At 35.2% G+C, this 25,008-nt stretch overlaps 1 protein-coding gene across 1 annotated transcript; it reads right to left on the reverse strand.

The window, feature by feature from the left end:
• Positions 1-17,551: 17,551 nt before the first annotated feature.
• On the reverse strand, positions 17,552-18,052 carry LOC139842729 (uncharacterized). Its single transcript, XM_071832840.1, has one exon. The coding sequence runs from the start codon at positions 18,050-18,052 to the stop codon at positions 17,552-17,554; it is 501 nt and encodes a 166-aa protein (XP_071688941.1).
• Between the last annotated feature and the right edge of the window lie 6,956 nt (positions 18,053-25,008).

The following is a 25,008-nucleotide window of genomic DNA, read 5'->3' on the forward strand; positions in this document are numbered from 1 at the left end:
ACACGGTACTTTATGTACGCAACACATCATTTGACAACATGGTACCATGGGTCGAGATTAACTCTGATCAATACGAATACGATGGGGTCTTTATTTATTTTATTTAAGCAACTAATTGTGGACCACTAACATCGGACTGCTAACTACGGACTAAGAAAATATTAAAAGTATTAAAAGTATATATATATATATGTAACGATTACTTAAAAAGAAAATATGTTGATATATTATATATATAGTTAGGTTCATGATATCTATCGGAGACAAGTCGAATTAAATACCTTCAAGGCAAAAGTGAGTTTCATTTGCTCCCTTTTTAATTGCTTTTGCAATATATATTTCTGGGCTGAGAATACATGCGCTGCTTTTATAAATGTTTACAAAATAGACACAAGTACTTAAAAATATATTCTACGTTGAGTTGTACCACTGGCATATTTCCCTGTAGCTTGGTAACTACTATTTACATGGGTATTGTAAACGTGAATCCTGTTGATAGATCTATCGGGCCTGACAACCCCAACCGGACTGGACGACCAGTATTCAACGGTTGCACAGTACTTCATTTTGGTGACTACACTTGGTACGGTGTAGTGAGATTTCATAATAAAGGGAATATGCGACGTTGATTAAATATTAAGTATGGTTACCAAGTGCTCAACCACTTAGAATGCTTTACATACACTTGCGAGTGTATTATGTTTATGATTATGAAATCTTGTGGTCTATTAATATATTGAAATGATTGTTATGATAAACCTATGAACTCACCAACCTTTTGGTTGACACTTTAAAGCATGTTTATTCTCAGGTACGAATTAAGTCTTCCGCTCTGCATTTGCTCAATATAAGGACATTACTTGGAGCTGATCATCGCAATGGGACCAAATGTTGATGACTTCGTCCAGGTGGATTAGGACGGGTCCTTTCGTTTGTTGACATTTAAAGCATGTTTATTCTCAGGTGATTATTAAGAGCTTCCGTTGTTGCATACTAAATAAAGACAAGATTGGAGTCTGCATGCTTGTATAATATTGTTTAAAAACTGCATTCGAAGACTTATATTGTTGTGTAATATTATTGTAAACTATTATGTAATGGTCATGTGAAAACACTATATTTTAGATTATCATTGTTTGATAAACGTCATAATATTTTAAACCTTTATTGATAAAATAAAGGTTATGGTTTGTTTTAAAAATCGAATGCAGTCTTTAAAAACGTCTCATTTAGAGGTCAATACCTCGCAAGGAAATCAGTTAATATGAAATGTTTATAATCGATATGAACGGGACATTTCACCTCTGAATCATTCATATTATGAACCATTTAGTACTGAATCATTCAGATTTATCAAACGCACCCTTACTATTATATTCTTATTTATAATTAGAATAATAATATAAGTTTAAATCTTTATATTAATCTAGAAATATTTGTACCTCATGTGGTAGTGGTCTGACTCTCTTAGCAAGATTCAGGAGTTTAGGAGTTCGACTCCCGTGAAGTGTATCATTACACACAAGGTTTCCCATGTACCCTTAAACTCCACCTAAAGGTGTCTTCCACGCATTGCATTGTGGGGACAGTGGTGGAGGGGGGTTTTACCGCCAATGTCCATGAATTGGGCTGGGTTTCCTCGTGGACAACATTTGAAAGCGGTTTATGCAACTATGAAAGATGAACGCGTGGGTGGTTAAGTCCTCTAGATGATCCCGTATTGTTGTTAAAAAAAATTGTAAGTGGTGTGAGAAAATCACCTCTTTGTTCTAAGTGTCTAGCGTTTTAACAACTTCAAATTTATATTGATTGATATTTTTATTATAAAATGATCATAGTTTATGTATTAAGTAGTAATTGAAAGAGTATATAATATATTTGTGATGAATTTATCAAATACAATAATAAAACGTTGAAGTGTCTATCGTTTTAACTTCAAAATAAATTTTACGATGAGGGTGTGTTTAGTATAAGAAGTATAAATGATGAATGAATTCCTTGCCCTTCATTGAATGTGTCCATCAGTATATATACAAAAGAGATTTCTTGTCTAACACCCTATGATGTAAATAAGGAAGAGATACATAAAATCTCTACAAACTTTATCTACAAGAAACATATCATCTAGACTCTTCTACAAAAATATATATATATATATATATATATATATATATATATATATATATATATATATATATATATATATATATGACATATATACACAATATCTAATATAGACCCTCAGTCAGAGCGGTAGAAGGACGAACGCTCAGACTGTCTCGAAAAGCGTCAAATAAAACACGCGGTAGCCCCTTATTAAATATGTCCGGAATCTGAAATCGAGTGGGCACATGTGATACACGAACCTGACCATGAGCAACCTTTTCCCGCACAAAATAAATATCCATCTCAATATGTTTGGTACGTTGATGTTGTACGGGGTTGCCGGAAAGAAAGATGGCACTAACATTGTCACAAAAGACTAGTGTAGCTTTATTAATCGGACAATTAAGCTCTAATAACAAATTTCATAACCAACAGCTTTCGAATAAGACATTAGCAACCCTACGATACTCCGCTTCTGCACTAGAACGAGAGATGGTTGGTTGTCGTTTAGAAGACCATGAGATCAAGTTAGCGCCCAAGAAAACACAATAGCCAGAGGTTGTTGTGACCCGAACTTTTTCATGTTTATATATATTAAATGAAATTGTTATTTACATGATTAAGTGTTTCCAACATGTTAACCAATCAAACTTGTTAAGACTTGATTAATTGAAATAGGTTTCATATAGACATTTGACCATCCAAGTTGACCGGTGATTCACGAACGTTAAAACTTGTAAAAACTATATGATGACATATATATTGATATCTATATAGTTAACATGATATTATGATAATTAAATATATCATTAAGTATATTAACAATGAACTACATATGTAAAAACAAGACTACTAACTTAATGATTTTGAAACGAGACATATATGTAACGATTATCGTTGTAACGACATTTAATGTATATATATCATATTAAGATATATTAATACATCATGATATCATGATAATGTAATAATTTAACATCTCATTTTATTTAATAAACAATGGGTTAACAACATTTAACAAGATCGTTAACTTAAAGGTTTCAAATCAACATCTACATGTAACGACTAACGATGACTTAACGACTCAGTTAAAATGTATATAAATGTATATACTCGTATAATACACAACTTTTAGATGTATGTACTATTGGTATATACACTCCAATAATCAGCTCTTAGCAGCCCATGTGAGTCACCTAACACATGTGGGAACCATCATTTGGCAACTAGCATGAAATATCTCATAAAATTACAAAAATATGAGTAATCATTCATGACTTATTTACATGAAAACAAAATTACACATCCTTTATATCTAATCCATATACCAACGACCAAAAACACCTACAAACACTTTCATTCTTCAATTTTCTTCATCTAAGTGATCTCTCTCAAGTTCTATCTTCAAGTTCTAAGTGTTCTTCATAAATTCTATAAGTTCTAGTTTCATAAAATCAAGAATATTTCCAAGTTTGCTAGCTTACTTCCAATCTTGTAAAGTGATCATCTAACTTCAAGAAATCTTTCTTATTTATAGTAAGATATCTTTCTAATAAAAGGTAATACTTATATTCAAACTTTGATTCAATTTCTATAACTATAACAATCTTATTTCGAGTGGAAATCTTACTTGAACTTGTTTTCGTGTCATTATTCTACTTCAAGAACTTTCAAGCCATCCAAGATCCTTTGAAGCTAGATTATTTCTTGTCACTTCCAGTAGGTTTACCTACTAAACTTGAGGTAGTAATGATGTTCATAACATCATTCGATTCATACATATAAAACTATCTTATTCGAAGATTTGAACATGTAATCACTAGAACATAGTTTAGTTAATTCTAAACTTGTTCGTAAACAAAACTTAATCCTTATAAATTGCTTTTAAAATCAACTTAACACATGTTCTATATCTATATGATATGCTAACTTAATGATTTAAAACCTGAAAACACAAAAAACACCGTAAAACCGGATATACGCCGTCGTAGTAACACCGCGGGCTGTTTTGGGTTAGTTAATTAAAAACTATGATAAACTTTGATTTAAAAGTTGTTATTCTGGGAAAATGATTTTTCTTATGAACATGAAACTATATCCAAAAATTATGGTTAAACTCAAAGTGGAAGTATGTTTTCCAAAATGGTCATCTAGACGTCGTTCTTTCGACTGAAATGACTACCTTTACAAAAATGACTTGTAACTTATATTTCTGATTATAAACCTATACTTTTTCTGTCTAGATTCATAAAATAGAGTTCAATATGAAACCATAACAATTTGATTCACTCAAAACGGATTTAAAACGAATAAGTTATGGGTAAAACAAGATTGGATATTTTTTCTTGTTGTAGCTACGTGAAAATTGGTAACAAATCTATATTAATCATATCCTAGCTAACTTATATTGTATTTTACATGTATTCTAATATATTATGTAATCTTGGGATACCATAGACACGTATGCAAATGTTTTGACATATCATATCGACCCATGTATATATATTATTTGGAACAACCATAGACACTCTATATGCAGTAATGTGGGAGTTAGCTATACAGGGTTGAGGTTGATTCCAAAAATATATATACTTTGAGTTGTGATCTAGCCTGAGACGTGTATACACTGGGTCGTGGATTGATTCAAGATAATATATATCAATTTTTTCCTGTACATCTAACTTTGGACAACTAGTTGTAGGTTACTAACGAGGACAGCTGACTTAATAAACTTAAAACATCAAAATGTATTAAAAGTGTTGTAAATATATTTTGAACATACTTTGATATATATGTACATATTTGTTATAGGTTCGTGAATCGATCAGTGGCCAAGTCTTACTTCCCGACGAAGTAAAAATCTGTGAAAGTGAGTTATAGTCCCACTTTTAAAATCTAATATTTTGGGATGAGAATACATGCAGTTTTATAAATGTTTTATGAAATAGACACAAGTAAATGAAACTACATTATATGGGTGAATGATCGAAGCCGAATATGCCCCTTTTTGCTTGGTAACCTAAGAATTAGTAAACCGATCTACTAATTGACGTGAATCCTAAAGATAGATCTATTGGGCCTAACGAACCCCATCCAAAGTACCGGATGCTTTAGTACTTCGATGTTGTTTTTATCATGTCCGAAGGATTTCCCGGAATGATAGGGGATATTCTTATATGCATCTTGTTAATGTCGGTTACCAGGTGTTCACCATATGAATGAATTTTATCTCTATGTATGGGATGTATATTGAAATATGAAATCTTGTGGTCTATTATTATGCTTTGATAATATATAGGTTAAACCTATAACTCACCAACATTTTTGTTGACGTTTTAAGCATGTTTATTCTCAGGTGATTATTAAGAGCTTCCGCTGTTGCATACTAAAATAAGGACAAGATTTGAAGTCCATGCTTGTATGATATTATGTAAAAACTGCATTCAAGAAACTTATTTTTGATGTAATATATTCTTATTGTAAACCAATATGTAATGGTCGTGTGTAAATGGTATATTTTAGATTATCATTATTTGATAATCTACGTAATGCTTTTTAAACCTTTATAGATAAAATAAAGGTCATGGTTGTTTTAAAAATGAATGCAGTCTTTGAAAAACGTCTCATATAGAGGTCAAAACCACGCGACGAAATCAATTAATATGGAACGTTTATAATCAATATGAACGGGACATTTCAGTTGGTATCAGAGCGTTGGTCTTAGAGAACCAGAAAATTGCATTAGTGTGTCTTACCGAGTTTGTTAGGATGCATTAGTGAGTCTGGACTTCGACCGTATTTTTTTTCAAAAACGATTGCTTAACATTTTTGTTGTTGGAAACTATATATTATTAACATGTAAATATTATGTGATATATTAATCTCTTAACGTGTATGATATTGTGTGATAGATGTCAACCTCTAGTACAAATCCCATTGATTCACCTAATAATAATGAAGAATCAAATATATTTTGGGAAGATTCACAAATTCCCGAAGAGGAACCGGAAGAAGAGGAACCAGAAGAGGAGGAATCGGAAGAGGAGGAACCAGAAGAAGAAGAGGTTCCGGAGGAAGAAATATTGATACCTATAGTAAATCGATTAAATAAAAGAAAATCTTCAACCAACGGACCAAAGTTAATAATGGTCAATGGTGTTTCCGCCGAGGAAGCAAAATATTGGGAGGATTACCAATTTTCCGATGAATCGGATCCCGATGAGGATTCCGATGATGTTATAGAAATTACCTCGACCCAATTTAATAAAGCGAAAGAAAATAATAAGGGAAAAGGTATAAAAATAGAGAAACCCGATTCCAACCCCGATGAACTTTATATGTATCGACAACATCCGTATTTCCTAAAATGTAACAATGACCCGAAAACCTCTAAACCACCAGGTTTTTCTAAACCATTATGGAAAACGACGGCTCGTATTAGAGGAACATTATATATTCCTAGAAAAATAGGAAAACGAACCAAGTCCGAAGAAGAAGAAACCAGTGATTCAGATTAGAGGGTTGTAATCATGTTGTGTATTATATGTATTGTAGTGTGCTTATACTTTTATGTTCTATGTAAAAATTGCTTGTATTGTTTGTTATTACGAATCTAATCCTTATCTATTTTACAGTATAAAAACAAAATGGACGTTAAGGGTAGACAACCGAATATTTTAGAAGACCTACCAGAGGATATGATTGAGGAAATCTTGTCTAGAGTCGGTCAGAATTCATCAGCACATTTAGTTATGGCGAAATTAACTTGTCAAACATTTGAAAGACTTTCCAGAAATGCCTTAGTTTATAAAAGGCTTTCCTTTGATAGGTGGGGTATATCACATTGGGGAGACTGTAAGTTACGCCGTGTTTTCTTTAAAGCATTAAATGCGGGGAACCCAAATGCAATTTTACGCTACGGGTTAAGAATCTATTTTGACTCAACATATCCCAACATAGGATTTCGTGAATTAGAAAGAGCTTCTAACATGCAACATAAAGAAGAATGTTATGCTTACAGGTTAGTGATGTTCGCTTCTTACCAAAGTGGAAAAAAGAACATCGGATTGCAACTTTTAAATAAAACTTTCCCACAAGTGACGGATTCAGTAGTTGGGGTAAGAAACAAGGTTTTTAGATTATTACGGGGCTTTTGGACATTACGAAACCCTCGTCCTTTTGACGACATTACAACATGCTGCCTAGCCAATGGTCATAACGGTTATTTTTCACAAGACCAAGGATGGGAAGTCGTCTTAGTAAAACCAGAATGCATGACTTGTTTCTGGACTTATGAATTACGTGTCTTTATTTCCTTTGCTGAACAACTTGCATATTAACTAGATTTATCTTCAAAACTGTCTTGTATCAAAGTATACTATATTTCATGTTATATGTAATATAGCGAATTTATAAGTTTGAAGAATATTTATATGTGATATATTATTATAATCAGTTTTTCATATGGAATTGTAGTAGTTGAATTGTATATTAGCTACTAAGTATGAACTTAACGGGTAGGTAGTACCCGAATTTAAACTTATAAAATGCTAATATGAAGAAAAAGCTTTTATAAATGAGTTCATATTATGCTACGAAATACTATTGACTACTCTTAATATTCTGTATGATTAACTCGATTCAGTTGTCTATTTTGAAAGAAATGGCACCGACTAATCGACACACCATGAATATGAACGAAGAGGAATTTCATACCTTTCTTGCTGCAAACATAGCCGCAGTACAGGCTGCGCTACATACCAACAATAACGCTGAATCTAGCAATGCAGCTAACGGCGCAAGAAATCGTGTAGGATGCACCTACAAAGAATTCACTGCCTGCAAACCTTTGGAATTTGATGGAACCGAAGGACCAATTGGATTGAAACGGTGGACCGAGAAAGTCGAATCGGTGTTTGCCATAAGTAAGTGTACTGAAGAGGACAAAGTTAAGTACGCTGCGCATACCTTCACAGGTACTGCGTTAACGTGGTGGAACACCTATCTTGAACAGGTAGGACAAAATGCTGCTTACGCACTACCGTGGTCGGCATTCAAGCAATTGATGAACGAGCAGTACCGTCCTAGAAACGAAGTCAATAAACTCAAGGCAGAACTTAGAGAGTTACGAACACAAGGGTTCGACGTTACCACATATGAACGACGATTCACAGAGTTGTGCCTATTGTGTCTGGGAGCATTCGAAGATGAAGAAGAGAATATCGATGCATTTGTAAAAGGGTTACCAGTAAGGATTCAAGAAGATGTGAGTTCACACGAGCCCGCTTCTATACAGAAGGCAAGTCGAATGGCTCAAAAACTCATAAATCAGATTGAGGGAAGAATTAAAGAGCAGGCGGCTGAAGAAGCCAACACGAAAGAACTCAAGAGGAAGTGGGAGGAAAACGGTGACAAGAGTCACCAGTACAACAACAACAACAATTACAACCACAATCGCAACAACTATCCCAACAACTATCCCAACAACCGCAACAACAATCGCAACAATAACCGCAATCTTAACAAACTACAACAAACATCCCAACAACAACAACAACAACTACAACAACCGTTTCAACAACAATAACAATCCCAACAACAACCTCAATAACAACAACGGTAACAAAAACCAAAAACAGCCATGTCATAGGTGTGAAGAAAATCATCAGGGATTTTGCACGACATTTTGCAACAGGTGTAAAAGAAATGGTCATAGCGCGATAAAGTGTGAGGTCTACGGACCAAAGTTTAACAGAACTAAAGGAACAAATAATGCCGGAACAAGTAATTCCGAAACGAATAGTGTCGGAGCAAGTAATACCAACGTTGTTTGTTATAAATGTGGAAAACTGGGCCACATTATTAGAAATTTCCCGAATCAGGGGAATACTAATGGGCAGGGCCGTGGAAGATTTTTCAATATTAATGCGGCAGAAGCACAGGAAGACCCGGAGCTTGTTACGGGTACGTTTCTTATTGACAATAAATCTGCTTATGTTTTATTTGATTCGGGTGCGGATAGAAGCTATATGAGTAGAGAATTTTGTGCTAAATTAAGTTGCCCATTGGCGCCTTTGGATAGTAAATTTTTACTCGAATTAGCAAATGGTAAATTAATTTCAGCAGATAATATATGTCGGAATCGAGAAATTAAACTGGTTAGCAAAACATTTAAGATTGACTTGATACCAGTAGAGTTAGGGAGTTTTGATGTGATAATCGGTATGGACTGGTTGAAACAAGTGAAAGCAGAGATCGTTTGTTACAAAAATGCAATTTGCATTATACGAGAAAAAGGAAAACCCTTAATGGTGTACGGAGAAAAGAGCAACGCGAAGTTAAATCTTATTAGTAACCTGAAGGCACAAAAACTAATAAGAAAAGGTTGCTATGATGTGCTAGCACACGTCGAGAAAGTCAATTTCGAAGAAAAGAACATCAATGATATTCCCGTCGCAAAATAATTTCCCGATGTATTTTCGAAAGAATTATCGGGACTACCTCCACACCGATCCGTTGAATTTCAAATAGACCTTGTACCGGGAGCTGCACCAATAGCTCGTGCTCCATATAGACTCGCACCAAGCGAAATGAAGGAACTTCATAGCCAATTACAAGAACTTTTAGAGCGTGGTTTCATTCGACCAAGCACATCACCGTGGGGAGCTCCTGTTTTGTTTGTCAAGAAGAAAGATGGTACATTTAGGTTGTGTATCAACTACCGAGAGTTGAACAAACTTACCATCAAGAACCGCTACCCACTACCTAGAATCGACGACTTATTTGATCAACTACAAGGCTCGTCTGTTTATTCGAAGATCGATTTACGTTCTGGATATCATCAAATGCGGGTGAAGGAGGATGATATTCCAAAGACTGCTTTTAGGACGCGTTACGGTCATTACGAGTTTATGGTTATGCCGTTTGGATTGACTAACGCACCAGCTGTGTTCATGGACCTCATGAATCGAGTGTGTGGGCCATATCTTGACAAGTTTGTCATTGTTTTCATCGATGACATACTTATTTACTCGAAGAATGATCAAGAGCACGAAGAACATTTGAGAAAAGTGCTAGAGTTGCTGAGAAAAGAAAAACTGTACGCTAAGTTTTCAAAGTGTGCATTTTGGTTGGAAGAAGTTCAATTCCTTGGTCACATAGTAAACAAAGAAGGTATTCAGGTGGATCCAGCAAAGATTGAAACCGTTGAAAAGTGGGAAACCCCGAAAACTCCGAAACATATACGCCAGTTTTTAGGACTAGCTGGTTACTACAGAAGGTTCATCTAAGACTTTTCCAGAATAGCAAAACCCTTGACTGCATTAACGTATAAAGGGAAGAAATTTGAATGGAAAGATGAACAAGAGAAAGTGTTTCAATTGTTAAAGAAAAAGTTAACTACGACACCTATATTGTCATTACCTGAAGGGAATGATGATTTTGTGATATATTGTGACGCCTCAAAGAAAGGTCTCAGTTGTGTATTAATGCAACGAACGAAAGTAATTGCTTATGCGTCTAGACAATTGAAGATTCACGAACAGAATTATACGACACATGATTTAGAATTAGGCACGGTTGTTTTTGCATTAAAGACTTGGAGGCACTACTTATATGGGGTCAAAAGTATTATATATACCGACCACAAAAGTCTTCAACACATATTTAATCAGAAACAACTGAGTATGAGGCAGCGTAGGTGGATTGAATTGTTGAATGATTACGACTTTGAGATTCGTTACCACCCGGGGAAGGCAAATGTGGTAGCCGACGCCTTGAGCAGGAAGGACAGAGAACCCATTCGAGTAAAATCTATGAATATAATGATTCACAATAACCTTACTACTCAAATAAAGGAGGCACAACAAGGAGTTTTAAAAGAGGGAAATTCATACCCAAAGGATCGGAGAAGCATCTTAATATTCGAGAAGACGGAACCCGGTATAGGGCTGAAAGGATTTGGGTACCAAAATTTGGAGATATGAGAGAAATGGTACTTAGAGAAGCTCATAAAACCAGATACTCAATACATCCTGGAACGGGGAAGATGTACAAGGATCTCAAGAAATATTTTTGGTGGTCAGGTATGAAAGCCGATGTTGCTAAATACGTAGGAGAATGTTTGACGTGTTCTAAGGTCAAAGCTGAGCATCAGAAACCATCAGGTCTACTTCAACAACCCAAAATCCCGGAATGGAAATGGGAAAACATTACCATGGATTTCATCACTAAATTGCCAAGGACTGCAAGTGGTTTTGATACTATTTGGGTAATAGTTGATCGTCTCACCAAATCAGCACACTTCCTGCCAATAAGAGAAGATGACAAGATGGAGAAGTTAGCACGACTGTATTTGAAGGAAGTCGTCTCCAGACATGGAATACCAATCTCTATTATCTCTGATAGGGATGGCAGATTTATTTCAAGATTCTGGCAGACATTACAGCAAGCATTAGGAACTCGTCTAGACATGAGTACTGCCTATCATCCACAAACTGATGGGCAGAGCGAAAGGACGATACAAACGCTTGAAGACATGCTACGAGCATGTGTTATTGATTTCGGAAACAGTTGGGATCGACATCTACCGTTAGCAGAATTTTCCTACAACAACAGCTACCATTCAAGCATTGAGATGGCGCCATTTGAAGCACTTTATGGTAGAAAGTGCAGGTCACCAATTTGTTGGAGTGAAGTGGGGGATAGACAGATTATGGGTCCGGAGATAATACAAGAAACTACCGAGAAGATCATTCAAATTCAACAACGGTTGAAAACCGCCCAAAGTTGACAAAAGAGCTACGCCGACATTAAAAGAAAAGATATAGAATTTGAAATTGGAGAGATGGTCATGCTTACCGATATAGAATTTGAAATTCAACAACGGTAAATTAAATCCAAGGTATATTGGACCATTCAAGATTATTGATCGTGTCGGACCAGTAGCTTACCGACTTGAGTTACCTCAACAACTCGCGGCTGTACATAACACTTTCCACGTCTCGAATTTGAAGAAATGTTTTGCTAAAGAAGATCTCACTATTCCGTTAGACGAAATCCAAATCAACGAAAAACTTCAATTCATCGAAGAACCCGTCGAAATAATGGATCGTGAGGTTAAAAGACTTAAACAAAACAAGATACCAATTGTTAAGGTTTGATGGAATGCTCGTAGAGGACCCGAGTTCACCTGGAAACAAGAAGATCAGATGAAGAAGAAATACCCGCACTTATTTCCAGAAGATACGTCAACACCTCCAACTGCTTAAAATTTCGGGACTAAATTTATTTAACGGGTAGGTACTGTAGTGACCCGAAATTTTACATGTTTATATATATTAAATGAAATTGTTATTTACATAATTAAGTGTTTCCAACATGTTAAGCAATCAAACTTGTTAAGACTTGATTAATTGAAATAGGTTTCATATAGACATTTGACCATCCAAGTTGACCGGTGATTCACGAACGTTAAAACTTGTAAAAACTATATGATGGCATATATATGGATATCTATATAGTTAACATGATATTATGATAAGTAAACATATCATTAATTATATTAACAATGAACTACATATGTAAAAACAAGACTACTAACTTAATGATTTTGAAACGAGACATATATGTAACGATTATCGTTGTAACGACATTTAATGTATATATATCATATTAAGATATATTAATACATCATGATATCATGATAATGTAATAATTTAACATCTCATTTGATTTAATAAATAATGGGTTAACAACATTTAACAAGATCGTTAACTTAAAGGTTTCAAATCAACATCTACATGTAACGCCTAACGATGACTTAACGACTCAGTTAAAATGTATATACATGTAGTGTTTTAATATGTATTCATACACTTTTGAAAGACTTCAAGACACTTATCAAAATACTTCTACTTAACAAAAATTCTTACAATTACATCCTCGTTCAGTTTCATCAACAATTCTACTCGTATACACCCGTATTCGTACTAGTACAATACACAACTTTTAGATGTATGTACTATTGGTATATACACTCCAATGATCAGATTTTAGCAGCCCATGTGAGTCACCTAACACATGTGGGAACCATCATTTGGCAACTAGCATGAAATATCTCATAAAATTACAAAAATATGAGTAATCATTCATGACTTATTTACATGAAAACAAAATTACACATCCTTTATATCTAATCCATATACCAACGACCAAAAACACCTACAAACACTTTCATTCTTCAGTTTTCTTCATCTAAGTGATCTCTTTCAAGTTCTATCTTCAAGTTCTAAGTGTTCTTCATAAATTCTATAAGTTCTAGTTTCATAAAATCAAGAATACTTCCAAGTTTGCTAGCTTACTTCCAATCTTGTAAAGTGATCATCCAACTTCAAGAAATCTTTCTTATTTACAGTAAGATATCTTTCTAATACAAGGTAATACTCATATTCAAACTTTGATTCAATTTCTATAACTATAACAATCTTATTTCGAGTGGAAATCTTACTTGAACTTGTTTTCGTGTCATGATTCTACATTAAGAACTTTCAAGCCATCCAAGATCCTTTGAAGCTAGATCATTTCTTGTCACTTTCAGTAGGTTTACCTACTAAACTTGAGGTAGTAATGATGTTCATAACATCATTCGATTCATACATATAAAACTATCTTATTCGAAGATTTGAACATGTAATCACTAGAACATAGTTTAGTTAATTCTAAACTTGTTCGTAAACAAAAGTTAATCCTTCTAACTTGACTTTTAAAATCAACTTAACACATGTTCTATATCTATATGATATGCTAACTTAATGATTTAAAACCTGAAAACACGAAAAATACCGTAAAACCGGATATACGCCGTCGTAGTAACACCGCGGGCTGTTTTGGGTTAATTAATTAAAAACTATGATAAACTTTGATTTTAAAGTTGTTATTATGGGAAAATTGTTTTTCTTATGAACATGAAACTATATCCAAAAATTATGGTTAAACTCAAAGTGGAAGTATGTTTTCCAAAATGGTCATCTAGACGTCGTTCTTTCGACTGAAATGACTACCTTTACAAAAATGACTTGTAACTTATATTTCCGACTATAAAACTATACTTTTTCTGTCTAGATTCATAAAATAGAGTTCAATATGAAACCATAGCAATTTGATTCACTCAAAACGGATTTAAAACGAATAAGTTATGGGTAAAACAAGATTGAATATTTTTTCTTGTTGTAGCTACGTGAAAATTGGTAACAAATCTATATTAATCATATCCTAGCTAACTTATATTGTATTATACATGTATTCTAATATATTATGTAATCTTGAGATACCATAGACACGTATGCAAATGTTTTGACATATCATATCGACCCATGTGTATATATTATTTGGAACAACTATAGACACTTTATATGCAGTAATGTGGGAGTTAGCTATACAGGGTTGAGGTTGATTCCAAAAATATATATACTTTGAGTTGTGATCTAGCCTGAGACGTGTATACACTGGGTCATGGATTGATTCAAGATAATATATATCAATTTTTTTCTGTACATCTAACTTTGGACAACTAGTTATAGGTTACTAACGAGGACAGCTGACTTAAAAAACTTAAAACATCAAAATGTATTAAAAGTGTTGTAAATATATTTTGAACATACTTTGATATATATGTACATATTTGTTATAGGTTCGTGAATCGATCAGTGGCCAAGTCTTACTTCCCGACGAAGTAAAAATCTGTGAAAGTGAGTTATAGTCCCACTTTTAAAATCTAATATTTTGGGATGAGAATACATGCAGTTTTATAAATGTTTTACGAAATAGACACAAGTAAATGAAACTACATTATATGGGTGAATGATCGAAGCCGAATATGCCCCTTTTTGCTTGGTAACCTAAGAATTAGTAAACCGATCTACTAATTGGCGCGAATCCTAAAGATAGATCTATTGGGCCTAACGAACCCCATCCAAAGTACCGGATGCTTTAGTACTTCGATGTTGTTTTTATCATGTCCGAAGGATTTCCCGGAATGATAGGGGATATTCTTATATGCATCTTGTTAATGTCGGTTACCAGGTGTTCACCATATGAATGAATTTTATCTCTATGTATGGGATGTATATTGAAATATGAAATCTTGTGGTCTATTATTATGCTTTGATAATATATAGGTTAAACCTATAACTCACCAACATTTTTGTTGACGTTTTAAGCATGTTTATTCTCAGGTGATTATTAAGAGCTTCCGCTGTTGCATACTAAAATAAGGACAAGATTTGGAGTCCATGCTTGTATGATATTATGTAAAAACTGCATTCAAGAAACTTATTTTTGATGTAATATATTCTTATTGTAAACCATTATGTAATGGTCGTGTGTAAACGGTATATTTTAGATTATCATTATTTGATAATCTGCGTAATGCTTTTTAAACCTTTATAGATAAAATAAAGGTTATGGTTGTTTTAAAAATGAATGCAGTCTTTGAAAAACGTCTCATATAGAGGTCAAAACCTTGCGACAAAATCAATTAATATGGAACGTTTATAATCAATATGAACGGGAAATTTTAGAGGTCGATCGTCTCATGTCGGGGCACCCACCCCAATCTGCGTCGGTATAAGAAACCAGGTCACGTAAAGATGACCGATGTAAATGAAGACCATAATGAGAGGTACCTTGTATATAACGAACAATACGCTTGAGAGCGTTCATATGACACTCCTTTGGATCATGCATGTGTAGGCAAATTTGTTGCACGGCTTAGGAAATGTCCGGTCGAGTAAATGTTAAATATTGCAAAGCACCCGCTAAACTACGAAATTTCGTTGGATCAGAGTACGGTTTTCCATATGTAGGACTTAATTTCCCATTTGTGTCAACTGGCGTACGAACAGATTTGCAATTCACCATACCAGCTCGCTCTATAATATCATTGGCATAACTCATTTGATTCAAAAACAACCCTGTTGAGGTAGGCTGTACTGAGATGCCCAAAAAAGAACTAATCGGACCAAGGTCCTTCATTGCAAATTCTTGAGAAAGAAGAGTCATTAGTTTCTCACGAAGAGAAGTAGAGGATGTGGTGAGAATTATATCATCAACATATAGCAAAATATATGCAATATCTGTACCTTTATGAAAAATAAACAGGGAGTGATCCGTTTGACTGTGTTTAAACCCAAGAGTAGCCATAAAATCCGCAAACCTTTGGTACCACGCCCGCGAAGCTTGATTCAAACCATACAATGAGCGCTTAAGGAGACATACATGATTCGGTCTTTGTTGATCATGAAAATCGTATGGTTGGTGCATATAAACTGTCTCACTTAACGAGCCATGAAGGAAAGCATTTTTTACATCCAACTGGTGAATATCCCAAGACTTTGACAGTGCAATAGACAAAACCATGCGTATAGTGGCCGGTTTAACTACTGGACTAAACGTCTCATGACAATCAACACCAATAGTTTGGGAGCGACCATCTCCCTCGAGTCAAGCTTTGTATCTCTTAAACGAGCCATCCGACCTCATTTTATGGCAGAAAATCCACATACTTAGAATAACCTGCATGTTAGTAGTCCTAGGTACAAGAATCCACGTCTTACTATCCAATAAAGCTTGAAACTCATCGGTCATGGCTTGGTTCCAATTGGGATCAGAAAAGGCCTCAACTGTGCATGGAGAATATTACGTAAAAGAATGGGTCTCGATTTGTGATGTATTTTAGAGTGACCAAAACATTTTATAGGGATACCATGACCATTCCCAACAGTGATGAATTTAGACAAGCTCAAAGGATAATACGACAGGAAAGTACCTTGATTATTTGTCATATGAGACGTGGCAATAGTATCCATATACCATGTATCATCAGGGGGTTTAATGTCATAGTATGGAGCTCATTTTCAATGTCGGTTGCACAATAAGAACCTGCATCAGACATAGTGTTAGTTTGGGCCTGAGTTGGCCTTGGGCCAAGTATACCTGTCTGTGGTGAAGGAGTCATGGGCCGGGCCCAACCAGTCGTGGGATATGGGCAGGGTGGTATAGCCCAATTTTGCTGATTCCAGTTCCAGGGAGCATAAGCTGACCATGGTGCGATGTTGTTGTTATATCCACGACCACCACGACCTCTATTATTCGAGCCACGACCATGATAATTTCCACGGCCTGAACCACGTCCTCTGTGAGAAAAGTTACGAGAAGAAGGGTTGTCGCTTGATGCAACATGTTTCGGCCCACCAGAAGAGGGATTAGTCGACACCACCATAGTAGCCTGTGAAGTCTGATTTTGCTTGTTCTTCTGTGTCTCCTCCAATAACAACATAGACCTTACTTCATAAAAAGATGGCAGCTTGTCGCGATGAGTGATAATCGATTGAAGAGTAGCATAAGAGTCGTTGAGTCCGGTAACAAGTTGTAGGACAAGGCGGTCATCTTAAACTTTTTGGCCGACATTAGCAAGTTGATCGGCTAACACCTTCAACTCTTGACAGTAATCAGAAGCATTCGAGAAGTTCTCGATGCGGGTATTTGTGAACTGGTGTGTTAAATGAACAGCCCTAGAGTTTTGATTGTCATGAAACATGTTCCATAGACGTTCACATGCCTGCTGAGCGGTGGAATCAGGTTTGAATATGGTGCGCAGAAGATCGTGTGAAATAGTCCCGTAGATCCATTGTAAAACAATAGGATCCAATCGATCCCATGAAGCTTTACTTTTATCAGGTGACTTATCGGTTTGATCAGAAGAAGAAGAGACCGTAGATGATGAATCAGTTGATGGAATGATGTGATCCAGAACTTCATAAGCTAGACAATGGATTTGAAAGAGACCGGCCCAGAAAGAGGATTGACTTTTCTCCATCTCGAGAGTGATGGGAATAAAGTTTTTGATGTTGTTGATGGTAATAGCTGGATGAATTTTAGAATCTGCCATATTGAAGTAGGACAGTAAAGAAAAATTGAGAAGTAGAAGATGAAGAAGGGATCAAAAGAATGAAGATTCCTATGCAACTGATATCATATAAGAAGTATAAATGATGAATGAATTCCTTGCCCTTCATTGAACGTGTCTATCAGTATATATACAAAAGAGATATCTTGTCTAACACCCTATGATGTAAATAAGGAAGAGATACATAAAATCTCTACAAACTTTATCTACAAGAAACATATCATCTAGACTCTTCTACAAATATATATACGACATATATACACAATATCTAATATTTAGTAACACTATAGTTTATGTTTAGTGAGCGTTTGTAAATTAACGAGAAGTTAAATATGTAAAGGGGGGTTTACTTGGCCGTACCCTTGGATCGGTTTCAAGGTTTCCTCCCGGGCAGCGATGGGAGCGGGGTTATTATCGATACATCGCCATAGTCGAAACGGGAGATGATCGCAACAAGTGGTTTAGTCCCCCTCGGGTGATCCCAATCGTTGTCCCAAAAAAAATATGTAAAATAATGTATAATTACAAAAATTAAATGATATATAGTGATATATAGGGTAATTATTTGAATTTTTTATATGTTGTTACTTATTTTCATAGCTTATTTTTTATAGGTTGTTACTTATTTTTATAAGTCAAATTTTTTATATGGTTGTTACTTATTTTTATAGGTGGAGAAATGACTTGACTTTATTCTCGGATAGGGGAAGGATTGTCTACATCTCACCTCCCCCATACACCACTTATGTGGTATTGGGTTTTGTTGTTGTTGTTGTTGTTATTTTTTAAAAGGATCTTCAAAATTTGACTTACAAAAAATGTTACAGTTAAGGTTAAAGAATAAAAAAAAAAAATAAGCTTCCCAAAAGCTAACGCTCATTTTCACACCGAACTATAAGGATTCGCCCTAAACAAAATTAATTGTCAAAATGCTCTATCAAGTCGCAAGCCCTACTTACGAGTTGCGACTCCGCGACTAGTGAATTTTTCTTATTTTTTGAGGAAATTCAAGTCCTGGTATGAGACTTAAACGCATGACCGAGACAACATGTGTCACACAGTCGCACGGTATTTTTGCGACTCCGTGTGTTTTATGGGTAGTGCGCGCTTCATGTGCGAGTCGCAAGACTCGTAAGGGTAACCTTGCAAGTTATCTAAGCCTTATCATGATGTAAGATCGAATTGATAAGATTTTCTGACATTTTTTTGATTTATTAGATAACGTTTTGTATTTTTTAGTGACTTTACAAACATCCAATACACATTTGACTTTTAGATTATGATTGAAATAACACTTCAAAACACAATTATCCCTTGAACGAAGTTGATGCACCTTCTGTAGCGAAAGGCTTTGGAGTAAAGTAAAACGTGGGTGTAATTTCATAACCATCTTTGTTGAAGACCTTTACCAAGTTCTTCTTGGTAATGTTAAGACAACGATGTTCGATATATTGATACCGAAATACAGAAATATTTTGAAATACAAGAACACATCCAGCACATATACCTTTCATATCTTCAAGGATTTTGTGATTAATACCAACTTTCATAGAACCTGTAGTATCTTGAACATAACATTAAATAAACAGATAAGTAAACAATTATTTTTTTAGTAACGTATAATCAAATGCTAATCATAACATGTCGAGGATCTTACTTTTATCACTACTTTAAGATCACTCAAAACATTTGGAACACAAGACTTGATAACACGAATAACGTGGTCGATTTTGCTCTTTTCATCAGACAACTGAGTATTGCTCCCATATTCGAATTCTATTCACTCAAAAACACTTAAAAATGTCACAAAGTGTGTATATATAACTTTAATGTACAATTGAAAAACGAAACACGATTGATTATTACCACCATTGGGATACGCCAATTGTATCGCAGAAAGCCACGTAATTTGTTCAAAGCCATCAGCATATGCTCTTTCTTCAAGCACTTCCCTTAAAATAATTGGGTAGCCCTCGAACATTCACCCTAGTTATGTTCAACCCGGCTTCTTCTACGATAAGCCGCTTGGAGAACACCTGCCGAACCTGGAATATTGTATCCACGTTCAACGTACTCATGACGATTGTCTGGAACTGCTGGGGGTGATGACGAGGGTGGTAATCATCTTTCATCTTAGTGTGTGAATTTAATATTATTTTAGTTTGTGTGGAATGTAGAAGCAGTGGAAATGTAGATATTTAATAAGTGAAAGCGTTATTCAAAAAAATCTACAATATCTAAAACATGTCGGGAAATCTTATCCGAAATATCTGATTCAGCCGCAAGTCCAAGGTCTTGATTTGCAAACCTTGCGACCCTATGGGATGAAATGTAAGAAGTTGAAAAGTTAAAAAGTTGAAAAAAGATAATACTAAAAGAAGAATATGCGTGATTTTCTTTAACGTAACTATTCGTAAGTCAATCTAGTTAAAATGATAAAACTTTATCCAAAAAATGTTGAGAAGTCACATTCTTTTCCTTAAAACATGATCTTACCATGATCTTACCATGAAAGTCATGCGCACGGTCGCAAAGTCGCATGTTTCGCAAATTTAGACCTTGCAACTAGATCAGAAGCGTGTAACATATAAGATTTTTAAGTAAAATTTTCGTAGATTTTCTCGATTATTCTTGATACCCTTGCGAGCCTTGCGACTCGTACACGAAGTGCGCACGACCCCTAAAATACATGGAGTCGCAAGTCGAAAGGATACCGTGCTACTATACGACACGTGTTGTCTCGGTCATGCGTCTAAGTCTTAGAGCGGGACTTGAATTTCTTTGAAAAATAAGAAAAATTCATGAGTCGTAGAGTCACAAATGGGATTTGCGAATTGCGAAGGCCTTTTGGCGATTTATTTTTTTAAGGTGAATTCTTATAGTTCATTGTGAAAATTGTCATTTTGGTCGATAGTTGTAATAATAATAATAATATGTTTGCTTTTCAAAATAAATAAATATATACCTGAACTATATTTGGTTAATATGGTAGTTATCAACTTATCATTACTTGAGGTGTAGTATGAATTGTATGATGACAGTTATCACAAGTTTATAGGCGTCACAACTCACACGTTATCCTCGTTCAAAACATATAATCAAATATTGTTAATCTAATAGGAGTATCACGTTAACACTTGTTTCGTATAAATACGGAGTACAAAATAATGTGAATAGAAAACTGAAAAAATTTACTCTCAAACTTCAGAGTTGTCAAATATATTTTTATTTATTAAAGAGTATATAATACAAATAAACAATATTAAAAGCTATATTTAAAATATGGGTTTTACTATTGTTTAAATTGATACAATATAAACGAGAATTGTTGTATTGATTGAGTAATTGAATTAATATTGATCAGTGAGTAATATTTCACTTGAATTGATGTTAATACATTTACAAACGGATTCTTTTATACATAATACTTCCAACAGCTATTTCTAAATGAAGTTAGGATCCATTATTGCTTTTGGAACCACTTTATCATAAAGGGAAACCTGCTGTTGTTGTAACCATTGGACAAGGCTGTAATTGGTTGTCATGTGATCTTCTTGAAAGGGATATGATGAAGTGGACCACTTCTGATCCCAAAGTCAACTTACCTAAAATGGTAAGTTGACCTTTGTTGACTCATTCTAACACTCCCCCTCAAGTTGAATAGTGGGGTTTCCAATATTCAACTTGTCAAGAACGTTGTTGAAGAGTCTTCCGTTGACAGATTTGGTGAGGATGTCAGCTAGCTGATCTTCGGATCTGATTGATGGAAGGGAAATGATTTCATCATCTAATTTTTGTCTAATAAAATGTCGATCAACTTCCACATGTTTGGTTCGGTCATGTTGAACTGGATTTTCTGATATGGCAATGGCTGCTTCGTTATCACATAATATCTGAATGCTATCTTCTGGTGGAAATTCGATCTCTGTTAGTAGTTTTCGGGTCCACAATGCTTATACAACTCCTTTGGCTATCCCTCTAAACTCTGATTCTGCACTTGACAGAGAAACAACCTTTTGTTTCTTGCTTTTCCATGCAACTAAATTACCTCCGACTATTGTAAAGAATCCGGATGTAGATCTTCTATCCCCTTTTTCTCCAGCCCAACTTGCATTTGTATATATTTGAGTTCTTAGATGCCCATTTCTCTTGAAAACAACTCCATGATCCGCTGTTTTCTCAAATATCTGATGATTCTCACTACGGCTTCCATATGGTGAACCTGTGGTTGATGCATGAATTGACTCACAACTCCAACTGCATGTGCTATATCAGGTCGAGTATGAGCAAGATAGATGAGTTTTTCCACCATCCTTTGGTATTGCCCTTTATCAGCAAGATCAGCTTCATCTTCCATATATAGCTTCTGGTTTGGAATCATCGGAGTATCGGCTGGTTTGCAATCAATCATACCTGTTTCTGCAAGAAAATCAAGAACATACTTCTTTTGACAGATAAATATTCTCTGTTAGGATCGTAACACCTCAATCCCCAAAAAATATTTAAGTCTGCCCAAGTCTTTCATTTCAAATTCTTTAAATAAGTTCATTTTTAAGTTAGAAATTTCCTCTTTATCATCTCATGTTATTATCATATCATTAACATAAATGATTAAGCATGTAATTAATTTTTCTTTTCGTTTAAAAAAGAGAGTATGATCCGAGTTACTTTGTTTGAAATCATATTTTTTCATAAATGAAGTAAATCTCCCAAACCAAGCCCGTGGGGATTGTTTTAACCCATATAAAGATTTCTTAAGTCGACAAGCTTCCCCATTTTTGAAGTTTTCGGAGAATCCTGGAGGAGCTTCCATATAGACTTCTTCTTTTAGTTCACCATGTAGAAAGGCATTCTTCACATCAAATTGGTGAAGTGGCCAATCTTCATTCGCAGCAACTGAGAAAAGAACCCTGATGGTATCAATCTTCGCAACTGGAGAGAAAGTCTCGGAATAATCTATTCCATATGTTTGAGTATATCCCTTGGCCACTAGCCGGGCTTTGTATCTTTCAATGGTACCATCAGGTTTGTATTTTATTGTAAACACCCATCGATTTTCTACTGATTTTTTTCCATGGGGAATGACACATTTTCCCCATGTGTCACTTTTCTTGAGTGCTTCAATTTCTTCTTCCATAGCTTTTTTCCATTTTGCACTTTTCAATGCTTGATCAACAGAAGTTGGAATTTCCTCCGAGTATAATGCGAAATTAAATTTTTGTGCTTCATTTGAAAGGTTTCCCTGTGCAATGTTAGCCATAGGATACCTTGATCTTGGGTTTTCCTTTTCTGGAGAATATCATTTTGGTGGTACTCCTCTGTTTGTTCGTTGTGGTAGAACATATCTTAAGGCGGTTTCATTTTGGTTTGACTGTATGTTGTCTGAGGGATTAGTGTCAATGGGAATGGGGTTGTTTTGAGTTTCATGGATTGTTTCACCGTTTGAGGAAGTTTCGGTAGATTGAGAATCTCGTGTTGTTTCTTGGTTTGGTGTGGACGTTTGGATATTGTCGGTGTTTGGTGCGGGTGTTTGGATATTGCCGGTGTTTGGTGCGGACGTTTGGATATTGTCGGTGTTTGGTGCGGGTATTTGGATATTGTCAGTGTTTGGTACGGGTGTTTGTGTATTTTCGGTGTTAGGCGTCCATTGTATCCAACTAAGAGTGTCGATATCTTCTTTCTCCCCCTCACTTGTAAGTTGGGTATCGTAAAAATATTCGGTTTCGAGGAAGTCACAATTCATTGTGGTGAAGACATGACGCCTTTTAGGGCTATAACATCGGTACCCTTTTTGGTTTATTCCATAACCAACCATAACGCATTTTTCCGCACATGGATCAAGTTTAGAGCGTTCGTTCTTTGGGATGTGAACAAAGACGGAACACCCAAATATTCGAGGTTCAAGCGAGGTTGGAAGTGTATGAAATTGAGAAAGTGTGTCTCTTGAAGTTTTTGTACCCAAAACTTTAGTAGGTAACCGATTAATAAGGTAGGCAGCGGAAGCAAGGGCTTCAGGCTAAAAACTTTTCGGGACTTTAGATTCAATTAATAAAGCTCTTGTCATTTCTAAAAGTAGCCAATTTTTTCGTTCGGCCACTCCATTTTGTTCAGGGGTATAAGCGCAAGAAGTTTGATGAATAATCCCGTTGTTTTCACAAAAAAGTTTCATTGAAGAATTAACAAATTCTCCTCCATTATCGGATCTTAGAATTTGTATGTTTTTATCAAATTGAGTTTTTACCATTTTGTAAAAGTGGGAGAACTTTTCAAACACTTCCGATTTATGAGTTAAGAAATAAATCCAAGTCATCCGAGTATGATCATCAATAAACAGGACAAAGTACCGATAATTTTTACCCCCATTAACCGGTGCTGGACCCCACACATCAGAATGAATTAAAGCAAAAGGTACATCCGTTCTAGTATTACTAGGTTTAAATGTACTTCGGTGGCTCTTGGCCAAAACACAAGTTTCACAATTCAACTTAAAATTAAACGGAAAAAGACTAGGAAATAAAGCATGTAGATAGCCGGCTGACGGGTGACCCAACCTCCTATGCCATAACCAAGCTTCCCTCATAGGTGTTCCGTGAGCGAGCATCACGGTACCTTGTTGGGTTACTTCGTTCACATAGTACAGCCCGCCCCGTCCGGTGCCACGCCCAATAATTACTCCAGTTAGGATATCTTGAAGGATACAGAAAGTGGGGTGTAGTAAAACGGAACAATTTAATTCTTTTGTAACGTGACTAACGGATAAAAGTTTATGTGACAAGGTTGGGATATATAAACAATTAGATAAGTTCATAGTCGGAGTAATTTCAATTTTTCCACCCCCTTCAACTTGTACAACACCGCCATTGGTCGTTTGAATTTTACTAACCCGAGGTTTTGATTGAGCGTAGAAATCGGATTTTTCAAAACTCATGGTGTGGGTA

This window comes from Rutidosis leptorrhynchoides, chromosome 4 (assembly GCF_046630445.1).
Source record: "Rutidosis leptorrhynchoides isolate AG116_Rl617_1_P2 chromosome 4, CSIRO_AGI_Rlap_v1, whole genome shotgun sequence".
NCBI classification, from domain to species: Eukaryota; Viridiplantae; Streptophyta; class Magnoliopsida; order Asterales; family Asteraceae; genus Rutidosis; species Rutidosis leptorrhynchoides.